This window comes from Mesitornis unicolor, unplaced genomic scaffold, assembly GCF_000695765.1.
Source record: "Mesitornis unicolor isolate BGI_N332 unplaced genomic scaffold, ASM69576v1 Scaffold53048, whole genome shotgun sequence".
Taxonomy (NCBI): Eukaryota; Metazoa; Chordata; class Aves; order Mesitornithiformes; family Mesitornithidae; genus Mesitornis; species Mesitornis unicolor.
In genome coordinates, this window is record NW_010204925.1 from 13,895 (window position 1) to 37,361 (window position 23,467).

Sequence of the window (23,467 nt, forward strand, 5' to 3'; positions counted from 1 at the left end):
CAGACCAATTGAAGAAGCTAGGAGCCATTAGAAATGACAAGGTGTTCTGAAATCAGTCAGAGGACCGATCTGTTAGGTTTGGTATAGCCTAGATCTGATTATTCCCTAAAGGAACATCAAACTCTAGCAAGTAGAACTCCATGACATGATTGTGGACTTGACAGAAAGAGAAAAAATAATCACTAAAACAATACGGCTGATAAGCAAAGTTTCTCGTATAGTGGTCATAAGATTAAAAAATAAATACCAGTCTAGCAAAAAAAAGGTTCTTTCCTCATTCTTCTTACAGACTATGGGACCTTTATGCATATTCTGGACAAAACATGAAGTGCTCCACATGACACAGAACACTTGAGGTATGGATGTCAGATATGGTGGCTGAATTCCATAGCGAGTTAAGAGTTGTAAGTCTGAAGTAAAAGAGACTGGGCTGCAGAGTCCAAACATTTGTATAGTAAGGTTTTAATCACACTTAGTGAAGTGTTTTTTGTAAATCAGGGACACAGAAAGAGGTGGGTCGTTGGGGAAAGGATGAACTACAGCCCTTTGGCATGAGTTCTAAAGCTCACAGCTCAGAACCAGCAGCTGCTCAAGTAAATCTCCCGCATTCAAACAATGCTGGGCGGACTGAGCAATCGCAACAGGAACAACCTGAAATGTTCAAGCGTGCTTCGGTGTACACTGAGTCCTTTCCTACTGTGTGCTTTGCAAGCAAAAACAGAGAGTGGCTTTCCCATATATAGCCTCCATATGAAGAAAACACAAAATTCACAAAGTACCAGCTTGCTGCCACCACGAACTTGTCCGTGTTGTTAACTAGCTAAGATCTTCCCTCATTGCATGAATCCACTATTCAACTTACGCATTCCAAATCTTAAGGTATTTATTCAGTCCAGAAATATAGATCTTACTTCATTTCAATGTCTGCCTCAACTTTTGACACGGTACATATTACATATCATTTATATAGTGTTTCATTTTTTCCAGACACTGCAGACTACAAACTACATAATATTGACATGTAAAACTCTGCCACTTACTGAAGGCTCACGCACATGAACGTTTCAGGCAGTTCAATGAAATTTCTAACAGAGCTGGGTAGTAAAAAGTTACTAACCCTTTTCTGATTTTAGAAAACAATATAAAAGAATTAGTAGTTATGATGTCTTAGCCATTCCCAGTTCTATAACTCTGTCCCTTGAACCTGTTTAAAAAATGATGAAAACAATAGTAAATTTAAAATCATACAGAAAAGCATTTAGCAGCTCTGACATTACATCTCTATTTGGTGATAAAAATAAGGGCCTCCCTTCTTACACTGTTACAAAGTCAGCTGGATTTAAAAAACAACACATCCTCCCCATTTTTCTACAGTATGCCAATAAAGAGTACTTATCTGCATACACTAGATTTAAATACTTCACTGCAATAAACTACATTAAATGTATATTGCGTCTCAGTCTTGGTAACAGATCTGCCAGGAGTAACTTCCATACCTAGTTTCCATTGAGCTGCTGCTGAGGAATGTCATTATGGTCAGTGCCTGATTTGCCACGGCTTTTGCTTTCTCTTTCTTCATCCTCTTCATCTCTTTCATCATTTCCACTATGGTTTTTACAATAGAGTCTAGCACAATAAAAGAAACAGTGAGGACTTTTACTGAAAACATCTATCAAAACCAGACTTTCCTCTCAATTAGTTTTGAGATGTGGTACAAGTCAATTGCTAACCCAAGTCATTTGTGGTTTCCAGTCAAGCACCAGTTAAACTGAGAAAGAAAACAAGGTTGAAAACTAGCCAACAAAACGTCGATAAATTCCAGTTTTCAAGAACTACTCCTCCACTGCTCAGAGAATGAATGCCCTCTTGTGGGCACAACCACGCTGGCAGCTCAAATGCAGCAAGTCACTAACCACCAGCAGTTCAAGCAGGCAAGTATGGAAAGTTACAGGGTCCAAAAAACCCCAACCACCCAAACTAAAAAAAAAACCCATGAAAATAAGCTACAAAACACGTCAATAGGGAGGAATAATGACTTAAATTATCCACTTAAATTATCCTCAATATAAATTACAGATCAATCGAGGAGGAAAGTGGAAGTCAAATAATTGTTTTTCTTATTTTTCATGTTATAACATTATATTAAATTAGCAGAGTAAATGAAATATTTTGCAAAAGTCAACAATTACTTAAAAATACAATTTTAAATTACATTATTTTTTAATAATATGCTTAACTAGCCAAGTTAGGCAGAAAAAGTGTCATGAAGTATCTTCACTTTCATTATAGGTTCAGGAATGACATAGGTCCTTACTTATAAATTCCTCGTGACATATTCTCAATGTATTTAGCTTTGTCTTCTACTCCACAGTGGTAATGGTATGTCTTTATGCAGGCTTTAATTTCACACCCAATAGTAGCACCAGGCTGGCTGCAAAGTGTGCATTTCTGTGCAGGGGAAAGAAGAGAAAGGCACAGGTTCAGCCTTTCAGTCTCTTGTCTCTTTAGTATTCAGTTTAGTGTTCCTCATATTCACAGCTACCATTTTGGAATCATCCTTTCAATGAAAAGTTCATCAAAGGTATTGTAAAACAGAAATTATTTTAATACTAATCTATTCAACAATGAACACTAGGATTTACCTGTCCATTGCACTGAAGATCGCTACCCAATTGCATGTATTATTACATTTCCAGTATAATTTCATTGCCACTGAAGTTAGTACGTTAATATATGAAGAATCTGAAATGGTGTTTTTTCAAGGAACAATATTGATAGAAGTTGGTTTTTTTATTTTTTATTTTTATCCCTACATAAATTTCTTTTAAAAAACCCCTTGAATTTTAATAAAACACAATGCAAAATTTTACCAACATCCCCATCGATGAAGCCTTAATACATTTTCATATTAAAACATCAAAAGTTTATTTGTAGTTTTATAGAGTGTACTTTTAGTAACACAGGATCCAAAGCTGATGCTCTTCTACAGGAAGGCTAACGATAATTTACAATGTGCATTGTCGTAAAGAACCCTAAACACTACATGTTCAACCACCACTAGTTTTTAAGGTGATTCCTATCTGGCTACCTGTCCCAAAAGTAATCACACGTTTAAATTTTGTGTTTAGAAACAGAGAAGATTGTTTCGCAAAAGGCAAGAGGCAGAGCTATATACACCTTAACAAAATCAGCAACGTGTTCATCCCATTCTGCAGATACATACCATTCTTTTTCCTCTCTTGATTTCTTGAAGTACAGTTTTGATATCAAAATCACCAAACTCTGCCCTTGAAGTTGTTGTTAGCTGGACAGTGCCAGAAGAGAACAACTGTGAAACAAGCAAGTCCAAAATAATCTCAGGTCACCAACGCAATTAGAATTTTTTTTAAGTGCAGGAGTAACTGAATACTGAACCAAAACACTAGGAAAAAACCCCCACACTAACTGAGTAATCGATATCGTGAATACGCCTTCCGATATCCACCTGACTGCTTTCATTACATTTGATGCCTTGGAGAAATGTATTTTAAAAGACAAAGGAGCAGGCAAGAAATAATGACATGATGAAGATACAAAGTAATAAATGGGCAGTATTATCGATTACACCACTGAACTTTTTAGGACTATTCAATTTCCTTCCTGGCTGATGTCAACGTACCTGAAAAGCCCTGAGGGATGACGATGGAGCCTGGGAGTACCACCCCTACCACCACCATCCTGGTATATTCAGTTTAAACTGTCTTAAAACTGAAATTCAGGTACACAAAGTATCAAAGAGTACTCGAAGACTCAAGGCTGCTGGCACACACCAGCTCTCAGTTTAGCAAGGCTCAGCAGAGGAAGACAATCAATAAGCCACGGATTGCCTGGACTACTTATTAATTTTGAGCTACAACAGGAACCACTGAAGTTTGTGAGTCAAAGTCCTACCTCATTCACAGAAAGAGTGAGATGAAAGATAGTGCTATCCACACATGTTCATTGACATGAACAGATTCTTTTCAAGTGGACAGTTCTAGAAACGTGACCATCTAAAGGCAAGGGTTTTCCAGAACTGCCATGTCCCACTCTGAGTCACACACCCTGAATCAATTGGTCAGAAAATTTAAGAAGTTCACCGATTCTTCCTGGATTTTGTCTGAATGACTGTAAAGGAGTTTTATTTCTGGAGCGGATTCTTCTAGCTAAAACTGGGTTTTGTTTTCCTTTTTAGATATTGGGTATGCATTTAGACACTAAGGGAGCATTTTTAATAAGCTAAAGAGTTTCCCTGAGCTAATTCCATCTCTTAGCACGTCGCCAACTTTTATCCACATTGCTTGCAGTGAAAATAAATGAATTGCTCACTTCACAACACTTCAGTGCCTAAAGAGATCATCACACAGACAATGCTCACGCATAATTACACGTGAGGGTACTGTATTAAAATCCAAAACAGTGTTTCAGATAAAATTCACATAACAGACTGGTTAACAACAATACTGTTACTCACCATGCACTTATAGTGTGCTGCAGCCTTTTTGGCATTAAATATATGAAGCTTTCCTCTAGCTTCATTTTCTTCTTCACCTGCATGACAGAATCCACATTTAGGTTTTGTATCACTGGGGCTGCTTCTGTGGGGAGACCTGTCTCTCTGAAAGAAAAACATTTTACTAAAATATACTGCTGGGTTACAAATAAGGTTGTAATTTTTAAAAGCCTGTGGCCACCAGCTGGAGGCTCAGACAAATGCAGTTTTTTAATAAAAATTATATTTGCAGAGAAGAAATATGCAATTCTGTCTTCTAAGAAGTTTAGCATATTTACTGCTTACATAGGAACTGCTTTCTATTTCATCTGTGCCATGTGAGGACGTAGATCTAGTGTCTTCTGATTGCCCTTTTAAGTTTGTTTTTCTTGGTTTTCCCTTACGACCCCTCCTTTTTCCTTTGGGAGGTGAAGGCTCCAACTCGTGTTCATTGATACTTTCTTCTAAATCTGCTTTAGAAGTTAGAAAACATCATCAAATAACATTCTCAGAAATGTTACATAAAAACTAACAAAAAATACAGACAAGGAAAAAGGTAAGCTGTATTTTCTGTATTTTGGTCAGAAATAAAAATAGCAACTTTTTCCCATTTATTTCAAACATGCATCTGCAGATCCTGAAAACATTCACTTCTTTATACATACCACACAGCTTTGCATCTTTATAACATATGAAGGTTTAGCATTTCTAAGAACCTCTACTTTCAGACCCAGGATGTGTCCCCAGATACACATATTAATCTCCACTGAAAATAAGGCTCATTTAAACTACACTGAAACCAGCAAAATGTTTTCAGCCATGAAATAAGCTTTTTTTTAAAAAAAAGTTGCATAACTCCAATGTAAATTGCACTTGATATTATGCCAGTGTTTCTAAATAACACTTCTCTCCTCGCTTTCTTAATTGATGCCTTTTGGTTTGAGAAAAAAATTCATCCATTTTGGCTATAACATGAACACCAAGTTTTAAAACTGAAATGTATTTTGCCTCCATGAAAAAAATCCAAAATTTACTTTTAGCTACAGTATGTTTTTACATCTACAGCTGAATGCAGCTGCCAGTTTGCAGAAAAACATCCACACCGACAATATCCCAGATATCTCTAGACCATTAAGAGTATAAGAATGTATATTTTTAATACAGACATACCGAAGAAGTACCAGACGAGTTCCTTTGAAAATGTCAGCTCAGCTGCTGAACGCACCATAGAGCTGCAGCCCGCTACTCCAGCAGACCGCCCTTTTAATCACCCTAAGCTCTGCAGTTAATACAGACCAGTCCTGCCAACCTTTGAAGACTGTTTCCAATACGCTGTGGTTAGGTTTGATCTGATGTTGAATAACCAGATCTATTCAGTCCCTAGCAACTTTCCTATCATTAGCTGCTCACAGGAGCATCTTTATTTTTTGTTTTTCCTTTCAATATGCAACACCCAGTCCTGCTCAAACTGCCAAGGCATTTCGGCAGCCTTGTTCAAAGACACTGGCAGACACACCACTAAAGAACTTGCTTCTCAAAATCCCAACCACCAACATCAAGACAGAAGGAAATCTTAAGCGGAAGATGTGGAACATCTACGCTCTACATTCATGGGCCACTTAAGTGTTGTGGTATTATTATTATTATTACTACTATTATTATTATTTAAGCATTGCTATGGCACTTATCGCCATTATGTCACGGTCTCAGTACCCAGACAGGACATCTTATTTTGAGACTAAATGTTGCTTTGCCAGAACTCATCTTTCTTATCTATTATCACGTTATAATCAAATCGTATTTCTACCTCATGATTAACTGTGAATCAACTGCACAAAAGTCTGAAGTCAAAGCCTTGACTATATTCCCCAGCAGATAACTGAACTACTGGCCTGAGGCCCTGCATACAAGTGTGTCCTGTTAAACACAGTACATCTTTTATCTGCTGCTAATCCCTGAGAGCTACAGCTTCTCGTACATTTATTAATTAAGCACAGAAAGCTATTCCAAATGCATCACAACAGGTTGTGTTGAAATATAATCCCCCCAAAGCTTTGTATACTGTTGTATGGTTAGAAAGAGGCAAAATAAAATGAGAATAAATTAATACAAATCTGCAAATTATTTTGGATTAAATTGACAGCTTACTGAGCTATATACAGATATTCCCAAATTTATACTAAATACATATGTCTATCTACCACAACATTCCTGTGCTTTAACATATACACACTATTCTTCTCTAATTAGATGACAAAAGCACCATTTACTTTACTCTGAAAACATAAGATACGTGATGACACGGATTATCTAACGAAACTACATTTTACGTTTTGTTCTCAAAATTTACTATCTAGCCTTATTTTTAATTTATCATTCCATACTAACTTCCCCAAGCAAGATTAGGCAGTTTAGATATCGCACCTCTCAGACCGCATATGGCAAATTTTATTACAACCTGAAAACCTCTTTCAGTGAGAAGAATTCTATTTTATCTTATCCCTCATCATATGAGCCCTCCTCCAACGTGTTAGAAAACAACTGTGAATCTTTGTCTCTGCTTTCACATTTACAGAAATCATAGATGGTTATTATAAAAAAAAAAGGCTTACAAAACTGTGACTGTTGAATTTCTGACCCTTTAAATAACATCAGCAAGGAGTTACAAATAATTCTTTCAAAATCATTCCATGGATTTCCCTACTGTATTTGATGAAGCAAAATGCAGTCCATTCACAGCACTTACTGTTTTTCCCAAAGCTCCTTATCAAGCCTGTTAACCACGCTTTCCACCTCTTTGACCCCCTTATTTTCTAAATTAACATTAAAGCATATCCTGAACTCTCTACAGTCACACTTTCAAAACTGAAGAGAATCATAATTGCTAAAAAACCAAGCACACTTTATGAAAACCTACTTTTTATAAGAAATATCCCAGCCTCCTTAAATAATAAGTTCTTAAGTGTTTTTTCATTAGAGCATTTAAGGTTCGAAAAGTAAAAATGGTCTATTTTTAGAAGATTCGTTCAATGTAAGGTAAAAAAAAAGAGCATCAAGATTGCACAGTGCTCTTCAAAGGAAAACCCATTTTCTGTGCTCAAAACTATTACTTCCAAACAGTTCAGAGTTCATTGAAAAAATCTAGATGCTACGTGACCCTTTCGTTAAATTAAAATTTCTTACAGATTTAGGTTTCCTACTACAAGTGATACGGACCTACAGCTTAACACCATCGAGACGTGAGAATCTGCTCTACCACATCTACCTGCAAGACCGATACCTCAAAACATTCAAGTTTCTTCCGCTTTTAACAGCACTGTGCACTAGTGTAACAGTACAGGAAGAGAGAGATTGTAACCAGCTTTAAAGTACACCTGCCTTTCATGGTCTTTAACATACAATTTGGTTTGTGCCCTATCCCTCCCCTCAAGCCCACTGCCAGCTTACCCTGTTTCCCTGGCATCTGATGGTTGGGTGTTTCCAACTTCTCATGTCAGCTTGAACTAAGGAAAACACAAAAAGTTGTTCAACTCCTCCCTGACCAGACGACGTTTCATCACGGATATCACCCGTATCTGAATCCCCTGAGAGTCCCTAGATATTCCTCAACTGCCCCCCATCCCATACCTCATTACTAGATTGATTTTTAAAATCATCACAATATTCTCAGTGTCACTTTACCTAAAGCCTTCAAAGGAGGTGTCTTAGGACCTTTTTTCAGAAGTCCCTAAATGCTATATCTGAAAAAACAAGCTTAATACCCGATACAGTCCGAGAAGGAGGGGTGGGGGTAGAAATCAAGAGGAAACAGAAAACTGTTTTTTAAAACTGTGTTTTAAAAAAGCACCTAGGAATATGTGATTGTAAATTCAGATGAGTGGAAAGATGAGCAGCAACAAGCCCCAGATTTGCATTTTAGAAATCCATGAGCAGTACAAAGTGCCATGAAAAGAAGACTAGCAAAATGCTGTATTACATAAACTGTTAACAGGGAGACTCAGCCTTAGAGAGAAATCTAAAAATTCTCCTTTGATCATGACTAGAAGGGAAAAGGATCACGACGTTTTGCGGTTTAAAATAAGGCTTGGCAGAGAAGAGGTTGAGATATCACTGATCTATTCTATACGGCATCAGCTTGAAATACACACATGGAATTACCCTTTTCAAAAAGCTAGCTTAAAGCAAAGTAATGAAAGAATTAAGTGATTTAAAGGTTGCGAAAGAACAAATAAAAAGAGGATGTGTACAATAAAGGCTAATACTGCTCTCCTACATTACCGTAAACAATGGACTACGTGAGCCAGAAGCAAAGGGAGCCAAGTCTGTATGAGGAAGATAATAAATAAAACTGACTGGCAAAATATATTTGCAAGTGGGATTGAACATAAAAAGAAGCCAAAATGTAGAATGTGGAAGTGGCTCAGACACACTGTTACGTTAACCTGAAATCACACGTATGTGTTTGAAGTTTTACACTGCATTTGGGATAAAAGAGAAACTCTAACGCTTATAAAGAACAAAATCAACCTTACTGGATTTTTAGAAGAGAAACAATATAACAGAGAAAGAAAAAGTACTGTAGCACGTTAAAGTAAGATGTCCCTAAAATATGTCTGAAACCCAATGAACCATTTGTGGCAACGTATTTATTTTAAATTGAAAAGAAACGTAAAAAAAACCTTGAAAATCTTATTGTCTCAGTAGTCAGTAATAACAATGTGAATTCATGGATAACCATTAATAAGAACAGAGATTTGCATAAAACCCCTTGCAAATACATGTGGAATCAGGTAATGTGATCACAACAGTAGCTTTCTAACAGTAAATGATGTGAAATTAACAATCAAAATGCTGAATATAATTTTTAGGGAGTTTGTTTGTTTGAAATGGAAAAAGACTAAGTTACATGAAACTCTCTAAGCTGGAGAAAGTAAGAGTGGAGAGGCAAAAAATTAAATTACCCCTCAGGTCCCATCACTTTGTATGCTCTCCAAAAGTGCCAGATACCTCAAGAAGCTGATAACGCTTGTCCAAAAGCTATTTTTGACTGCATAGTATCTGTGTTACAAAGTACTTGCGATTATTTCTTTAATTAAGTACATTTAACACAGAAAATGAATAAAACAGTCCTACCTAACCATACAACCTAACCCCTTCTTCAAGGAAACAATCGTTGGCGAAGACTGAAGACAGACTTAGCTTATCGGCGTAGTAAGAAAGCTTAGGACAACTGCTATGATGAACCTTGTAAGTATGAGTTAGCTGACTGAGCTTCTCTCTGTAGAATGTCTTGCCCAGAGAGGAAGAAGAATTGGAACGTAAACATCACAGGAGAGTTCCCCAGCTAGGACAAACCATTCACCACGTTACTTTTATGTTCTTCCCTTTCCCATTAGCTGTGTGCTTTGCTATAGCAAATATATGACACATACATCATATAGCATATACGACACCACCATCGCGATGCTTCTGCAAAACGCCTCATTAGTCCATAACGGGCTGCACAGGAGACCGCTCACTTACTGCCTGGACCAGTGGGTTCTGGTGTAACGCTACATATCCATTTGATGCCACATTAAGAGCAGCATTCTCCATAGGACAGCCAAGAAGGCTGAGTTAGCAGATCTCAGGAAGAATTTGTAACCGTCCACCAGCAGAACTGAAAGGACGCTGAACTGCAACGGTACCAAAACTTTTATACCTGACTGCATTTTAGGCAAGCTTATGTTGTGAACCATGTTACAGAAAATACACCCATGAACAAACACTGATGAAATAATCCAACAACGAATCAGGATGTTATTAACTATAATGCCAAAAAGTTTTGGGTGCTTTTCCTGCCAGCCTCTGGCTCATGCAGTGCTTTGAAAAAGCACTCAGTATGATGTCAATCATAGCATCTCTAAACAGGTCTCACAGAGAAATATTATCCTGACTCAATTTACTGAGCAGTACGAGAAGAACAGATTTCATGTTTATCTTCAGAATAACATTAAAAGGATGCCGAGACAGGGAATGTCCTTATTTCCATTGTGGGAACAGCTTCCTGAGGCTTTTTAGTACAGCTACAACAGGAATTATGGACACCTTATTTTCCGGCCCCAGTTTCCAAGCATCTCTTTTAAACATTAATAATAGATAGTCACATGGCTGTCTTCATTATTCCTTATTACTATTTAACAGAAGAATGAAATTATATTCTTATGCTAGTTTAATGTAAACTATTCCTGATCAGCTACATTTGTTTAAAATTCAACATGGGGGCCAGGGCAGCCCCACCTGCAAGGAACTGAAAGATACCAGATTTCAATTTTTTCAACAATTATTTCCACTACATTGGAATAAACTCCACCAAACAGTTCCAAAACTCTATTCTTCAAAAAGAAGAAATGCAATCGTATCAAACTGAACAGTAATTCAACCAATAGTTAGCTGTGATAGTTTGAAAGCACTGGCACCAATTCCTGTAACCTCATAGGTACTGAAAGCTCAGACAGCTTGCCTAAATTATGAATTCAACTATTACCTGCAGTTCAGCTCATATTATTTTATTAGATTTGTAACCAGCAAGACAAAAATCTAGACATGAAGCTTGCAGTAACCTGGTCTGCTCCTCTGAGCAGGTGTCTCCAAATCACAGCCACAGCCTAGCACGACTTGTGAGTACCTCACTTTTACTGTCCTGCTTCCAGAAGAGTAACTCCAAAATCTATATACACAAAGTAAATATAGGAGAAGTGCAACTCTCCTATGTCACCTAAAGGCTAGGCCATACAGCTAAATTAGAAAAACCCAACAGTCTGCTAAAACAGATAACGAATTTAAGAACACAATACTTTGCTGCCATGTTTCATATTTTTGGATTCAAACAAAACAGAAGGCAGTCCAGCAACTCCTGTCAATGCAAGGAAAATGAACTCCCACAGCTCATTCATTTTGTCTTGGTGAGTAGAGACATACTTAGTCTGATGAATTCTTGCACCACGTGAACTTCATGACAGGAATAAATAACATCTAAGAGACCCTTTTTATTAGGTTTTAACTGGGTAACTTTAACTCCAACACAGGTCCTTCAACCATATTTCTATGGAGCCTCATGAAATTTTCTTTAACTGTCATTAAATGGCTAACAGATACATTTTTTTAAAGTAGACCTTCTAACAAAAGGCACATTAGCCAGTTCTCAGACTTGAACAAGTATATCCCCAAAAGCATCTGTTTTCTGAGGAAAGGAAGGAAAAATCTCACTCTTATGCAGCAGCACTGCCGGCAGAAAATGAACTGTTCTGGATTGCACCAAACCCAACACTCCTAAAAACTCTTCCAACATCCACGAACAGAAGTAATGTAATAAAAGCATTTGGACTGTAACCATTAAATCTGGATACAGAGAACAAAGGATAAAAAGCCAGATGTTCTACACTGACCAAGAAAAAAACACCCAAACAACAAAAACCCAGCATCCCAGAGCAGGAGCAATAAGTTTCCATCCAAAAAGGCTGATAATTCCTGTGGTTCTGTGCACCTATGCTGAGTGACAGATCCACAGATAAGCTTTAACTATTCTGTTATGAAAACACTGCTGAAAGCAAGGTTTCACAAAAATGAAACAAAAACAAGAGAAAAAGCAGCTGCTAAGTTAGCATCTGGTATCCCGAGCCAGTCTATTCACTCTTCTCTGCAAGCTTGCTCCAGTTTTACACACCACCATTCTTCCACATTTAAATTCCTCTTCAATATTCACATTTTCCTCAAGAAGTAAAACAACAAAATACATACACAATGCTTAATCCCATCACTCAACATCTTACAGTCACCATTTCACTGAGGACACGTCAGCATTTAAGAAAAATGCTCTGAAATCCCTTCTTAAACTCTTAAAACCCCCCTGTATATTTCTGCCTTCTAAAAGTAATTAGTTTTCAATGTAGCAAAATACCACTGCCATACAATGCTATAAATCATTTCTATAGCACAAATGCAATATGTACTTTTCCTTTTGTTGCTTTAAAGGAGGTCTGTCACAAAGGAGCCTCAGCTTCCAGCGTTATCAGATCCACAACTGTAAGCAATAACATTTTATGGGTACAGGTCTGCAAACTGCATGGACTACGAGAACGAACTCTGGGAAAGAGCACTGGGTAAAATTTCAGTCAAGTATTAAACAGAAATCAGAAAACTTAATGGGATGTATAGCTACACGTATTTCTAGAAGTGCAAAGCATAACAGAACTACATATTTTAAACAAAAAATGTGTGCCAAGTTAAATGCTAAGTAAGATACTATTGGATTCTTTGGTTTCTGTTGTTCTGAATGATGTTGTTTATTCCTCCTTCTCTTACCCTCAATCTAAGAGTCTCTTAGGATGAGCCTAGTTTAATGTTTTAATAAACTGCCATCATAAACATTTAAGAAAAAAGCCACTATGCCTTAGTAATTTTTCCCATGTCTTCTCAGACAAACATATCCATATAAAATTTAAAAGCCTTTGCTGTTAGAGAATGACATTGTAGAACTGGAGATAATGTTTTCTGAAAACTCAAAGAGAAGCACAAGTTCAGATCCTGCAAGGAATTTCAAGCAGAAAAAGTTGTCCATTGGCATTGGCCTCCATGCAGAATTGAAGGCATTTTCCAACAGATGTCAAACACTGAGCCATTTGTGGATAAGCATAAAAGATTATGTTTAAATACCAGTTAAAGAAATGAACCTCTCTCTGGACTCAAATGTCTTTCATATTCTGTTTCTGCTAACAAGCAAAACAAACCCCAAAACAAAGAAACAAAGTGCCAAAACTACAAGATAACATGGCCCTGTCTCTTTGGAGGATTAATATAACACAGATACTGCTTTTCTTGTTTAAAACCAGTAACAGCCAAATTAGAGTGCTTTATACAAAGCACGTGACAATAGTTACTTAAATAGACTAAACGACAAAAAAAACCAACAAAACCAAACCAGTTCTAATTTGGGATTTTCTACTGCCCTCAACATCTTTCTGAACACTGAAGTAACATCCAAACTTTACCGCTAATATATCTACTACCTGTAGCATTAAAATGTAGTGTATTACCTTAAAAATACATCTGGCAGAGACTGACATGATTTATGAAATCTGATCTTCACTAAATAGTCACATACTCCTCATTAATGAAATCAGACGGATTTCAGGTGACAGTAATGCGAAAAGTAAACTAACAACTGCTGGCTTACCCAAATTCAGATACAGTACAGAGAAAGGAAAAATACCTGCATGAATACACAACAGTGCAACAAGCTTGGAATTTGAGCAGACCACACGATGTATCTACGTTTGTGGCATATCACCCTGCACACATTTCACTACTCCCCTCTGCAAAGACGCGCGGTGTTTATGAATGTTTCCATACACCTTTCTTTAGTTTATCAAAACGACTCAGACATGTATCTGTAAGTGAGCGGATCACAAACCTTTCTTATTAGGTCCTTCTTATTTGAAGAGTTACACTCTATGTAATAGTTTTAAAAAATTGTGAATATTTAGGAACAATAGCAAAAATCAGCTGCTACCTGAAAAAATATTTTAGCTGTTAATATTGTGAATATTTAACTACAAATATGAGCCAGCTTCTTCCCAGAAGGGAATGCATTACTTCTACCCAAGCTCTGTTCTGACAGTACATCAAATCTTTTGAACATCCTAGAATTTATGTTTTGAGTTTTTCTCCACCTCAACCAATAATTTTTAGAGAAAATACAGAAATCAGAGGGGCTTCCAAAACTCAAATAAATGTAGTTCTAATTCGCACTGAAAACATTTATATTCTCCAGAAGAAATAAATTTAACCAAGTATCTTTCTACAATGGGAAAAATTTATATTGAATAATTTTACCTTCAGAGTTATGCGTAGTTTTCTTGTGTTTTCGACATAAAATCCTATAAACAAAGTAGTTGAAAACTGTCAAGTCAGTCACGATTCACAGATTATTTACTCATCTTTAAATTTAAACGCCAGTACATTTTTCTCCCACTTGTAAGACTCACTGACATACAAATCTTGCAGTGAAAATAAGCTTTTATAGCACATCACTATTTTGAATGCCACAATCATCATTAGAATCTTTTTGCAACATTTTTGTTTAAAGTGGGGTTTTTTGTTTTGCTTTGTTGCTGTTTTTTTTTAAAAACAAAGAATATGAAATATAAATACAAAAAAAACATAGCAAAAAAATAATAGTTACATGTAAATGCCTTGTGAAGGTTTCTCTCTTATCTGAGCCTTATCATGCAAAGCACAATAGTAGTGATATGTCTTGTGACATGTTTTCACATCACAGCCAATGGTCGCACCAGGGCAATGGCATAAGGAGCACATCTGTAAAGAAACAAAAGCACAAATCATGTTACTGTTGGCTCAGTATTTCCGAGTTCAAAAATAATATAGGTGCCACTCCTGGTGACAAAATAAATGGAGTTATGCACTTGGCATTACTCTTCCAGCTCTGAGGTGCTTTACATAGTTTATTTCAAAATTAAGGAGAAATTTGTTGCAATTATGCAACAGTACAACCGTCATACATTGATTATCAATCCAATGAAGAAAATAAGTCATTTACTTTTGTGGAATGAGTTTGATAAAAGTGACACAGCTATTCACCTAAATATCCCACTCCCAGGAGCAGTCTGTACCGACCATTTCGAAAATTTAAAATCATAAATTGTACCCATTTAATTATGAATTACATTATGAACAGAGGAAAAAAAAAAACAAAACCACTTATTTGGCAGTAAATCTTGCAGTCAGAAATACTGACGACTTGCAAATTTACCTTAGCCTCAGCAGCTAACTTTACCTCTTCTATACAGTTATCACCTTAAGTAATTTTCAGACCACTGAATTTAGTAAAAATACCGTGGATTTATTTCAATTAGACTAAACTTTGCTCTTCATACTTATACTGCAGAACAGGTTAAATGGGAGCTTATTGCTTTACTCTTCTTTCCCAATAATTAATTCTTCTCATATTAGACTCATTATTGCTTAGGATGGGTACACCAACTATCATGCTTCTAAATTGTTCACTGCCCTCCTTATACTGTGTTAGGAAGTTACTGACAGCACCACAATATTTTTCTCTGTATTATTTTTTACTGACATAATATTGCCCCCAAATTAACTGAATTTCCCATTAAAATACCCTCTCCCAAAAAACAGAGCTTTTTGTTTGTTGCAGGTTATCTACATCCCAAAAAGGTTACAATTAATTCCAAATCCATAAGCCTAAGCGTGCAATGTAGGATACTCTCTACATCTATACATCTATATCTTTGTGGAATAAACTTTCCGTCCACCACGCTAGCTTAGTGAAGTTGTTGTTAGTCTCAAATATGCCAAATAAATATACCACTAAAAAGTTACGTATCACCACCTTGTTTTTCAATTTTAATGAAGTTATCTGAACAATAAAAACACCAAAGCCTTAGATCACCTCCATTTACTCCCCTGCAAGCTCCAAAATGGCACAGTTATATACCATTCCCTAGTTATCTAATTTGTATGGGTATTTTAGCTCACAAATTTGTTATAAGTTATGGTTTAATATATAATAATGGCTGATCAAAGTTCTTTGTAAAAGCCTAGGTTGAAATTACATCCACCCGATGAATTTTAGTCAGTATTTCAGTATTTTGAAAGTCAGAAATGACTAAAAGAAAACTTTCTTTTTGTAAACATGATGATGTATCTGTATGAGCAAAACAAAACACAGGAATTCTTATATTGATTTATTGGTGTAAGCTTCCAGCCAGTAATAAAATATTTATTCCATTGGTACAAGTCCTGCTGTCCAAATGGTCACTGTCAACGGATCAATTAATTCCCAAGTTATATCAGGTATATATGAAGTTTGACAACCTGCAAAATAGGTAAGCTCTTGAAAAAAAATCCTCCCATACACAGCTAACAGCAACAGCTATGCTATCAGTGCCTTGTACTCCCAAATGTTTAGACTTCACAAGCTTTTATGACTGGCCTCTTAAGGTTTGAATACATGAACTTTCCTCAGCCAGGAGAAAGGCTTCACGTGTCAGTCATTATCACTTCAACCATAATGAAGTGACTGTTGGCCTCAATTTTCAGTGTGTACCTGGTCAGCAGCAGAACCTCCTGAAGGCGAGTAGCTATGTAAAATCTGTCAGCAGACAAATTTAGTCCAAGCTGTCAATATAATTACTTAACCCAGTGCACCACGCTGAGATATTTTTTGCTCAATATGTTCCTACATAAAAGAACAGGCTAGAACAGAAAGCAGACCTTAGAGGGGGTGTTTGGGCTAACTATAAACATTTAACTTTAAGCTTCCTATGCAAGTCAATGGAAAAAGACAGATTCCTCCACAGAATATTTCAGAGTTGTAGTTTTCTGACAGCTACAGAGATATGGCACCTAAGTTAAGATCTAAAATTATCTTGTAAGTTCTTTCCAAATAGGAAACATCTTAGGACTATGAATCCAGTAGGTTAACCAGATCCAGGTTTTCTGCAGAAAGCTGAACAAAGTGCCTGATGCACACAGCTAGTGAGCTCCAAGAATATATCCAAGAGGGAAGGAACAAAGAGATTCAGAAGCAGAAAGACAGAAACCACCAATGACATAAAAAGAAATAACCCTTAAAACCCATTTAAGAGACCCAAGAATCAAGAGTTTCTTTATAACCTGCAGTTCCACTTACTACCACGTTCTTTAGAAATTCCTAATTACAATGAGCGAGTTGTGAATAGTTATTTCTTTATGCTTCAGCTACTTAGAGCAAATAAAGCTCCCTGTGTTGGAAAAGATTAAAATGAAACACTGGATTAGACTATTATTATGTAATTGTAGTTCTACAATAGCACTTCGGACTACTCTCGGTAGTCCAAAAACTGGTAAATCTGTAGGAATGCTTTAAATAACAAAGATGAAAATTTTTAATGTGAGGAGTGAACTGATAATTCATTAAAAATGTTTTTTAAAAGCCTCACACATTTTCCCAAATGGACAACAACTAGTTCTAATTTTTTGTTTAAAATGTATTAGTTTCTTATGATTTAAAAAAGGTCACTGCTGCTCAATTTTCAAGAATTTGGTACAGTCATTATTGTATGCACATAGCTCATAAGACATAAGCTCATATTCACAGAATCATCAAAAGTGCCTTTGGTGGTTAAAAACCAGATTTTGGCCGCAAAACCAAATACTGGTAAAGGCACAGTAATACCCTTGCCAGGTCCCTAGAATGTGGGTTTCTTTCTGAAATCTAACAGAAAATATTAACTAGAAACTACTGGATTGGAAAGATAAATTTAGGAAATGCCATTGTTTACATGTAGCCTATCAAAAAGAAAAATGGGCATATTCTGTAAATGAGGTTCCAAATTTGCTTGGAAAAAATGCGTATCTGCTACAGCCATCTACCTTTGCCAACAAAGAAAAAAGTGACTGTTAAAATCATAATCCTGGATTTATTTTCTAATAATTCCAGTATTAAACACAATTCTTAAAACAACATTTTTGCATGAGAGCAGAACTTGACTGAAATAAAGAAACTACTTTTTATCCTTTCCGAAAGACATTTCAAGGGTTGGTTAACTGACCTTTACCTTTCATTTCAACGTATGTATAAACATATCTAATGAGGCTTTCCTTTCATAAATCCGAGACCAATTTTACTTTAACATCATCTTCTGTATGTTGCCCATTACCTTAGAACTCACACAAAGGTAGTACTTAAAAAAATACATATAATACACTAACAACTTCATTATAAACTTATAGAAGGTACTAAAATATTGTCTTCCATTTTCAAGAGCCAGAAATAGACTTACCAGTTTAGTGCCTCTCTTTATTTCTTTCTGAATATCTTCAATAGAGAATCCACCAAGACTCTCATTATCGGTGTGTGAAGATACCAATGCAGATGAGAACAGCTAAAATTATAAAAACAAAACTTATTTTTTAAGTTTTAAGGGCATAAGTGATGTAGAATATTTATATATATGAAACCCACAACGATTTAAAATTACTGTGATTAATGATTTGTCCCAATGCCACAGCCAGTTGAATTTTTCATTTGTTTGTCATCTTTTACTGACTACGTTCCCTTCCTTTTGCTGTGGGCTACTTACCATACATTTGTGATGTGCTGCCACCTTCTGGTTTTCTGACATCAATAATTGTCCACATTCATTATCTTTATTAGATCTACAAAAACCACACTTCCTTTGTCTTGAAGAGACTTTTTTCTGTCCAACTGAGCTTGTCATGATTTTAAATGACCTTAGAATGCCACTTCAATCCTCTCAATGCTACAGGAAAAAAAAGGTGCAATCAGCGCGTTAACATCAACAAAAGGCAACTTAACTCACAGTTTTAGAAATATAACATTGGTTGTTTGAAAACGGTCTGTCCCTTTTTGCCATTTTCTTTACACTACTACAATATATCCAAATAAACACGCATCCAACACAGGCAGTATTTTGCCAGCTTTTTATGAAGTCGTATCAGCGAGCAGAATTAGTTCTTTATGCAGAAAGTTTGAACATTAATATAAAACTTTGTATACTAACAGAAAACTTACAGGGGAAAGAAGAAATAAATGGAAAATACAAGTACAGCAATCATTAGAGGAAAAAGTTACTGCAACACTTTCATCCCATTCTTATTTATTAAAGTTTGTAGAAAATGCACACAGTAGAATTCATGCTACTGAACTTCAAAAACAGAAGGAAAAATCCGAGTCCAGCATCGCATCCAGAACAGGTTTTGAGTGTAAAAGCTGACAAAGTAGCACAGCAGATGAGTAACTACCCTTAGATGAGGGTAGAGATGAGAAGATAAAACGCTACCATTTTAGGTACTGTGCAGATACGCCGTGGCTGGGCAAACAGCGTTACCAGCGCAATTTTAGCAGGATCTACCGCTAACCTGCAGGCTGTGGAAACCTGTTCAAGACCCACAGTTAATTCAGTTTCCAGTAACTGCACGAGAGAGCTGCCATTCTCATCTAAGAAAAGTAACGTAAAATTAGAATCATAGAATCACAGAATGGTCTTGGTTGGAAAAGATCTTTAAGATCATTGAGTCCAACCATCAAACCAGTCCTAAGTCTGCCACTAGACCGTGTCCCTAAGCACGACATCTAAAACGACAACTAAACTCAACATGAATCACAAACTCCAAATGTTACTGGCAACACAAGTTAACATATGCTCTCATCAGGTAGACGTTACAAGCTCAAAAGTGAAAATACCTAATGAGCGTCCACGCTTCTTGGCCCAGCACTAAGTAGTTCGTGCTCATTTTTTTCTTCATCTCTCAAGAAATAAAATACTGTCCTCTTCAAACAGACATACTCAGAGCTTTTTACTTTGGAGATTTGAGCCTTACTGTCTGAACTGACCACAACTGAAATAAAAGTGTCCTCCTCAGTCTTCATCTACATTAGACTCATCTAAATAAGAAAAGCCACCATAGAGTTTGATATTTCTGTTGGGAAAAAATATAAAATCCAGCCATAAAAATAAAGGAGTTGCAATACATCTGGACTGTGCTACAATGGCGATCCGCACGAAAACACACGACATTAAATTTGCATAGGCAAACCTGCCTGCTTCTCAGTGCTGTCAGACTCTCACAATACTAATATCACTCACTATTTTTCTCATCAAAAGCAGAGGAATGCCTTTAAGTTTCTGCTAAAAGATAATCCTTCTAGATCCTCGCTCTTCTGTTTCAGCAGACTTCCACAGGCTGAGTTTTAACTGTTTGTCTTGCAATGTTTACTACAAAACTCCTGTATCAGGAGGTGTCTGCCCTGTATCTATCGCCTTTGCTTTACCAACAGCTTCATTTGCTTTCTTTTATAACTGGAAAGCAGTTTACTAGCTGGTGACGCAGACTCATAAGAAGAATGCACAGATTTCAGATCTTGCTGATTTGCACAAAAAATGTGCCAATCTGGATCAACCAGTCACACCCTTTTGCAGTGGCAATAGAGTCCTTAAGTGTTAAACACAAAAGAATTACTCTGCTGTATTCTTCTAAAGAAAAAAAACAAAACAAGACCATTCTGTAATCCCTTCTGAGTAGAAAGAAGGAAAGGTTTCTGAAGGAAAGATACACAGATTTTCAATATTTCTAAAATCATTTTTTAAACTTATAAAATTATTTGTGAGCAGGAAAATGACCTACAAAAGACGAGCAGAAAATAATATCACAAAGATTTCTTGTTTTCAGGTCACATTCAATAGCTCAATATAAATCCCCCAGTGATAGGTTAGAAATATATTAATAAAATAATTTCAAATGCAAGAAGTATAATTTGGTATACACACATTCACTTGGGTCTACGTGTTTCATTTTAAATTCAGATTGTACTGTTGCTATATTGACAGCAAGGAAAGCAGTTCTCAGAGAGATCAGAGATTTCCTTGAACACATGCGCAGGTTTTCCTAACTTACCGGAATAATTACTACTATAAAAATAGCTCTCCTTCAATTTAATAAGCAAATTCATATTTCAGAAAATGCAAATAATTTATAGAACACATAAAAAATATTAAGTGACTCTCATCATCTTTAATTTATAAGAATAGTAACTTTTCAAGAAAAAAGATTTGAGAGATCACTCTCATAGCTGGCTGCAGTCACCTAACACAGGGGAAGGCACATCACTACAGCAGAACCTGACATACCCAAACTTCTTGAAGTACTTTTGCATAAATACATAAGCCTTAAAAGGCTTACTCAGGAGTTAAAAATAATGCCAGTATTTATTTTGTGACGCATGGATGTTGATAACAGCAATGAAAAAATTAGATTAGCAAATATGTTTTGGAATACTTACTTAATTATAAATGTAATACTCAAACAGACCGAAAAGCATCAGGGCACACCAGAAAGGAAACTCACATTCTTTTTGCCATCAGATAAAATTACTCTGAAGGCATTTTACAAAGATATCTACAAGTTTTCTTTTGAATCCCGCTTTCTTTGCAGTTGTGTTGTCTGCATCACTAGGCATTAACACTTTATACATTTCTGAAGACTGCAGAAAAAAAAACTGAGCATGAGGAATATTTCAGAAGCATTTCATCTGTAGACCTCTCCCTAAATTATGTTTGCTTTCTCGTAAATGTGAGAAAACACTACCCTGGGAACACTTTTCTTTGTGCCAAAATGCACTTCTTATCCTGTCCTTTTAAAAACACCCATTTTCTGACAAAGATGAGCCAAGGTACGCGGCCGTTCTACAGGCCCAGAATTCTGAATGCAAACACTCAAACTTCTGTTTTCATCTCAAGCTAAATCACCCAAAAGCAGTTTGCCAAGTATCAAGCTACATTTCATTGGAACAAGAAGAATAATGCAACTTAAAAACAGCTCAATATTTCTGTTTTCCATCTTCAAAAAGCTAACAGATGAGTAAGACTTAAATAGTGTTTAAATAAACAGGTGACAGAAATCTTGCTTGTCAGCTTTGTCAGAGAAAGTCTTTGCGACTGGATCACAGAAAGTGATGCACTAAGGAATCACTGACTAGGAGATTACACACTGTATCAAAACAGAACACATGTACCACAGGACACAGATAATTTCATACGATGTGTTTTCCACAGGCTTGGTCTAAAAAATGACAAGTTACAGCTACCCTAAAATCACGAAAGAAGAAATGAATTTGGTGAATTTTCATTCAAAAATTTCCTATCATTTGCATTCATGTTTCTTAATATCCACTAAGGTATTCAACATGGTGCTTCTCCTAATAGCATCTTTATTTAATCTTTAAAGCAGCATGTTTTACAAACCCATATGGCTTGCACACTGTTTTACGGAGTCCTAGACAACGGATCTTCAAACGCAGAAGTGCAAGTTCAATGACTCTCAGGCACAGAAGGACACACTCAGCCGGAGACATTGTTCAGCACCAAAGAACGGAAAGTAACCTGGATTCTAATTTCTATTTATTGCCTGAACACATTTCAGGAGCTACTGCGTGGTTATAGGAGCTAAGGCCTCGCTTGTATTTCCAACAGAGGATGGTGATCCATATGCTGCACCCTCTTAGGTAAAGTTTGCTTTGCTGTGCAGCCTGTGTGATTACAAAATCATACCCCAAAAAATTTTAGGACTTACATCTTTCCATCCAGAAAATTTCACACACTCAAGAAAAACTTCCAAGAGAAGTATACAAGCATTGTAAAATTTCATTAAACATGCTGAAGTGGTTTGGACTCTCAGGAAAAGGTACAGAAAATACCTGTGTCAAATTTTTTAAGATGCTCGCTAGTTACCAGATTCTCTGCTCAAGAAACTTTCAAGTGCTTTCTACTCTCTAGGGTTGATCACCCATTATTAGGGCCATTATTCTGAAGAGGGGGGTGAAACTGAAGAGAATGAAAGTATCCCATAGGTGTCTGTAGTTGAGAGCCCAGTCACAAGTCTCACAGGAACCTTTAAGTTACATTCACACAGCACCCCACAGCCGCTATAAGAAGTGGGGTAGGAACTTATCAATGCAACTTCCTTACAAAAAAACCCCAAACCAACAACAAAAACAAAAACCACAAAAAGAAACCCACCCCACCCCCCAAAAAAACCACAAAGGGGGGCAAGGCTGGGGGGCAGAGGAGGAAGGTCCAACCCTGGAAAGTCTAAACAATAAGAAGATAACTAAAAATCACACAAAAAGAGCTTGCGGTACAGAAGGTCTGGCAGCCAGCACAGCCCGATCTTCAGGAAAGTTTCCACACTCCCAAGGAGAGAGGGAGATGAGCCGATAACGGCACCTCCGCCGCTCACCTCCCTGGGGGATCAGTGAGGGACGGCACGGCACCCCTCCGGGGAGGGACCGCCGCGATTTCCCCCGCAAAGGCCCGGCCACAAGCACCGGCGGGGCCTGATCCCCCGACAGCGGGAGTGCGTATCGAGAGGGGCTCT

The 23,467-nt window shown here is 36.8% G+C and overlaps 1 protein-coding gene across 2 annotated transcripts; it reads right to left on the minus strand.

Annotated features, from left to right (window-relative positions):
- Positions 1 to 252: 252 nt before the first annotated feature.
- PHF6 (PHD finger protein 6) lies at positions 253 to 18,835 on the minus strand. 2 transcript variants are annotated; one of them, XM_010191197.1, is made up of 10 exons: positions 18,655 to 18,835; positions 18,355 to 18,456; positions 14,733 to 14,866; positions 14,384 to 14,427; positions 4,817 to 4,980; positions 4,493 to 4,636; positions 3,224 to 3,328; positions 2,315 to 2,448; positions 1,497 to 1,626; positions 253 to 1,204 (listed from the first exon to the last, which is right to left on the minus strand). In XM_010191197.1, the coding sequence occupies exons 1-9, from the start codon at positions 18,790 to 18,792 to the stop codon at positions 1,497 to 1,499; spliced, it is 1,095 nt and encodes a 364-aa protein (XP_010189499.1). In that variant the 5' UTR covers positions 18,793 to 18,835; the 3' UTR covers positions 253 to 1,204. The 2 variants fall into 2 exon arrangements, with proteins under 2 accessions (XP_010189499.1, XP_010189497.1); XM_010191195.1 differs by having other exon boundaries at positions 4,817 to 4,983; positions 18,655 to 18,792.
- Between the last annotated feature and the right edge of the window lie 4,632 nt (positions 18,836 to 23,467).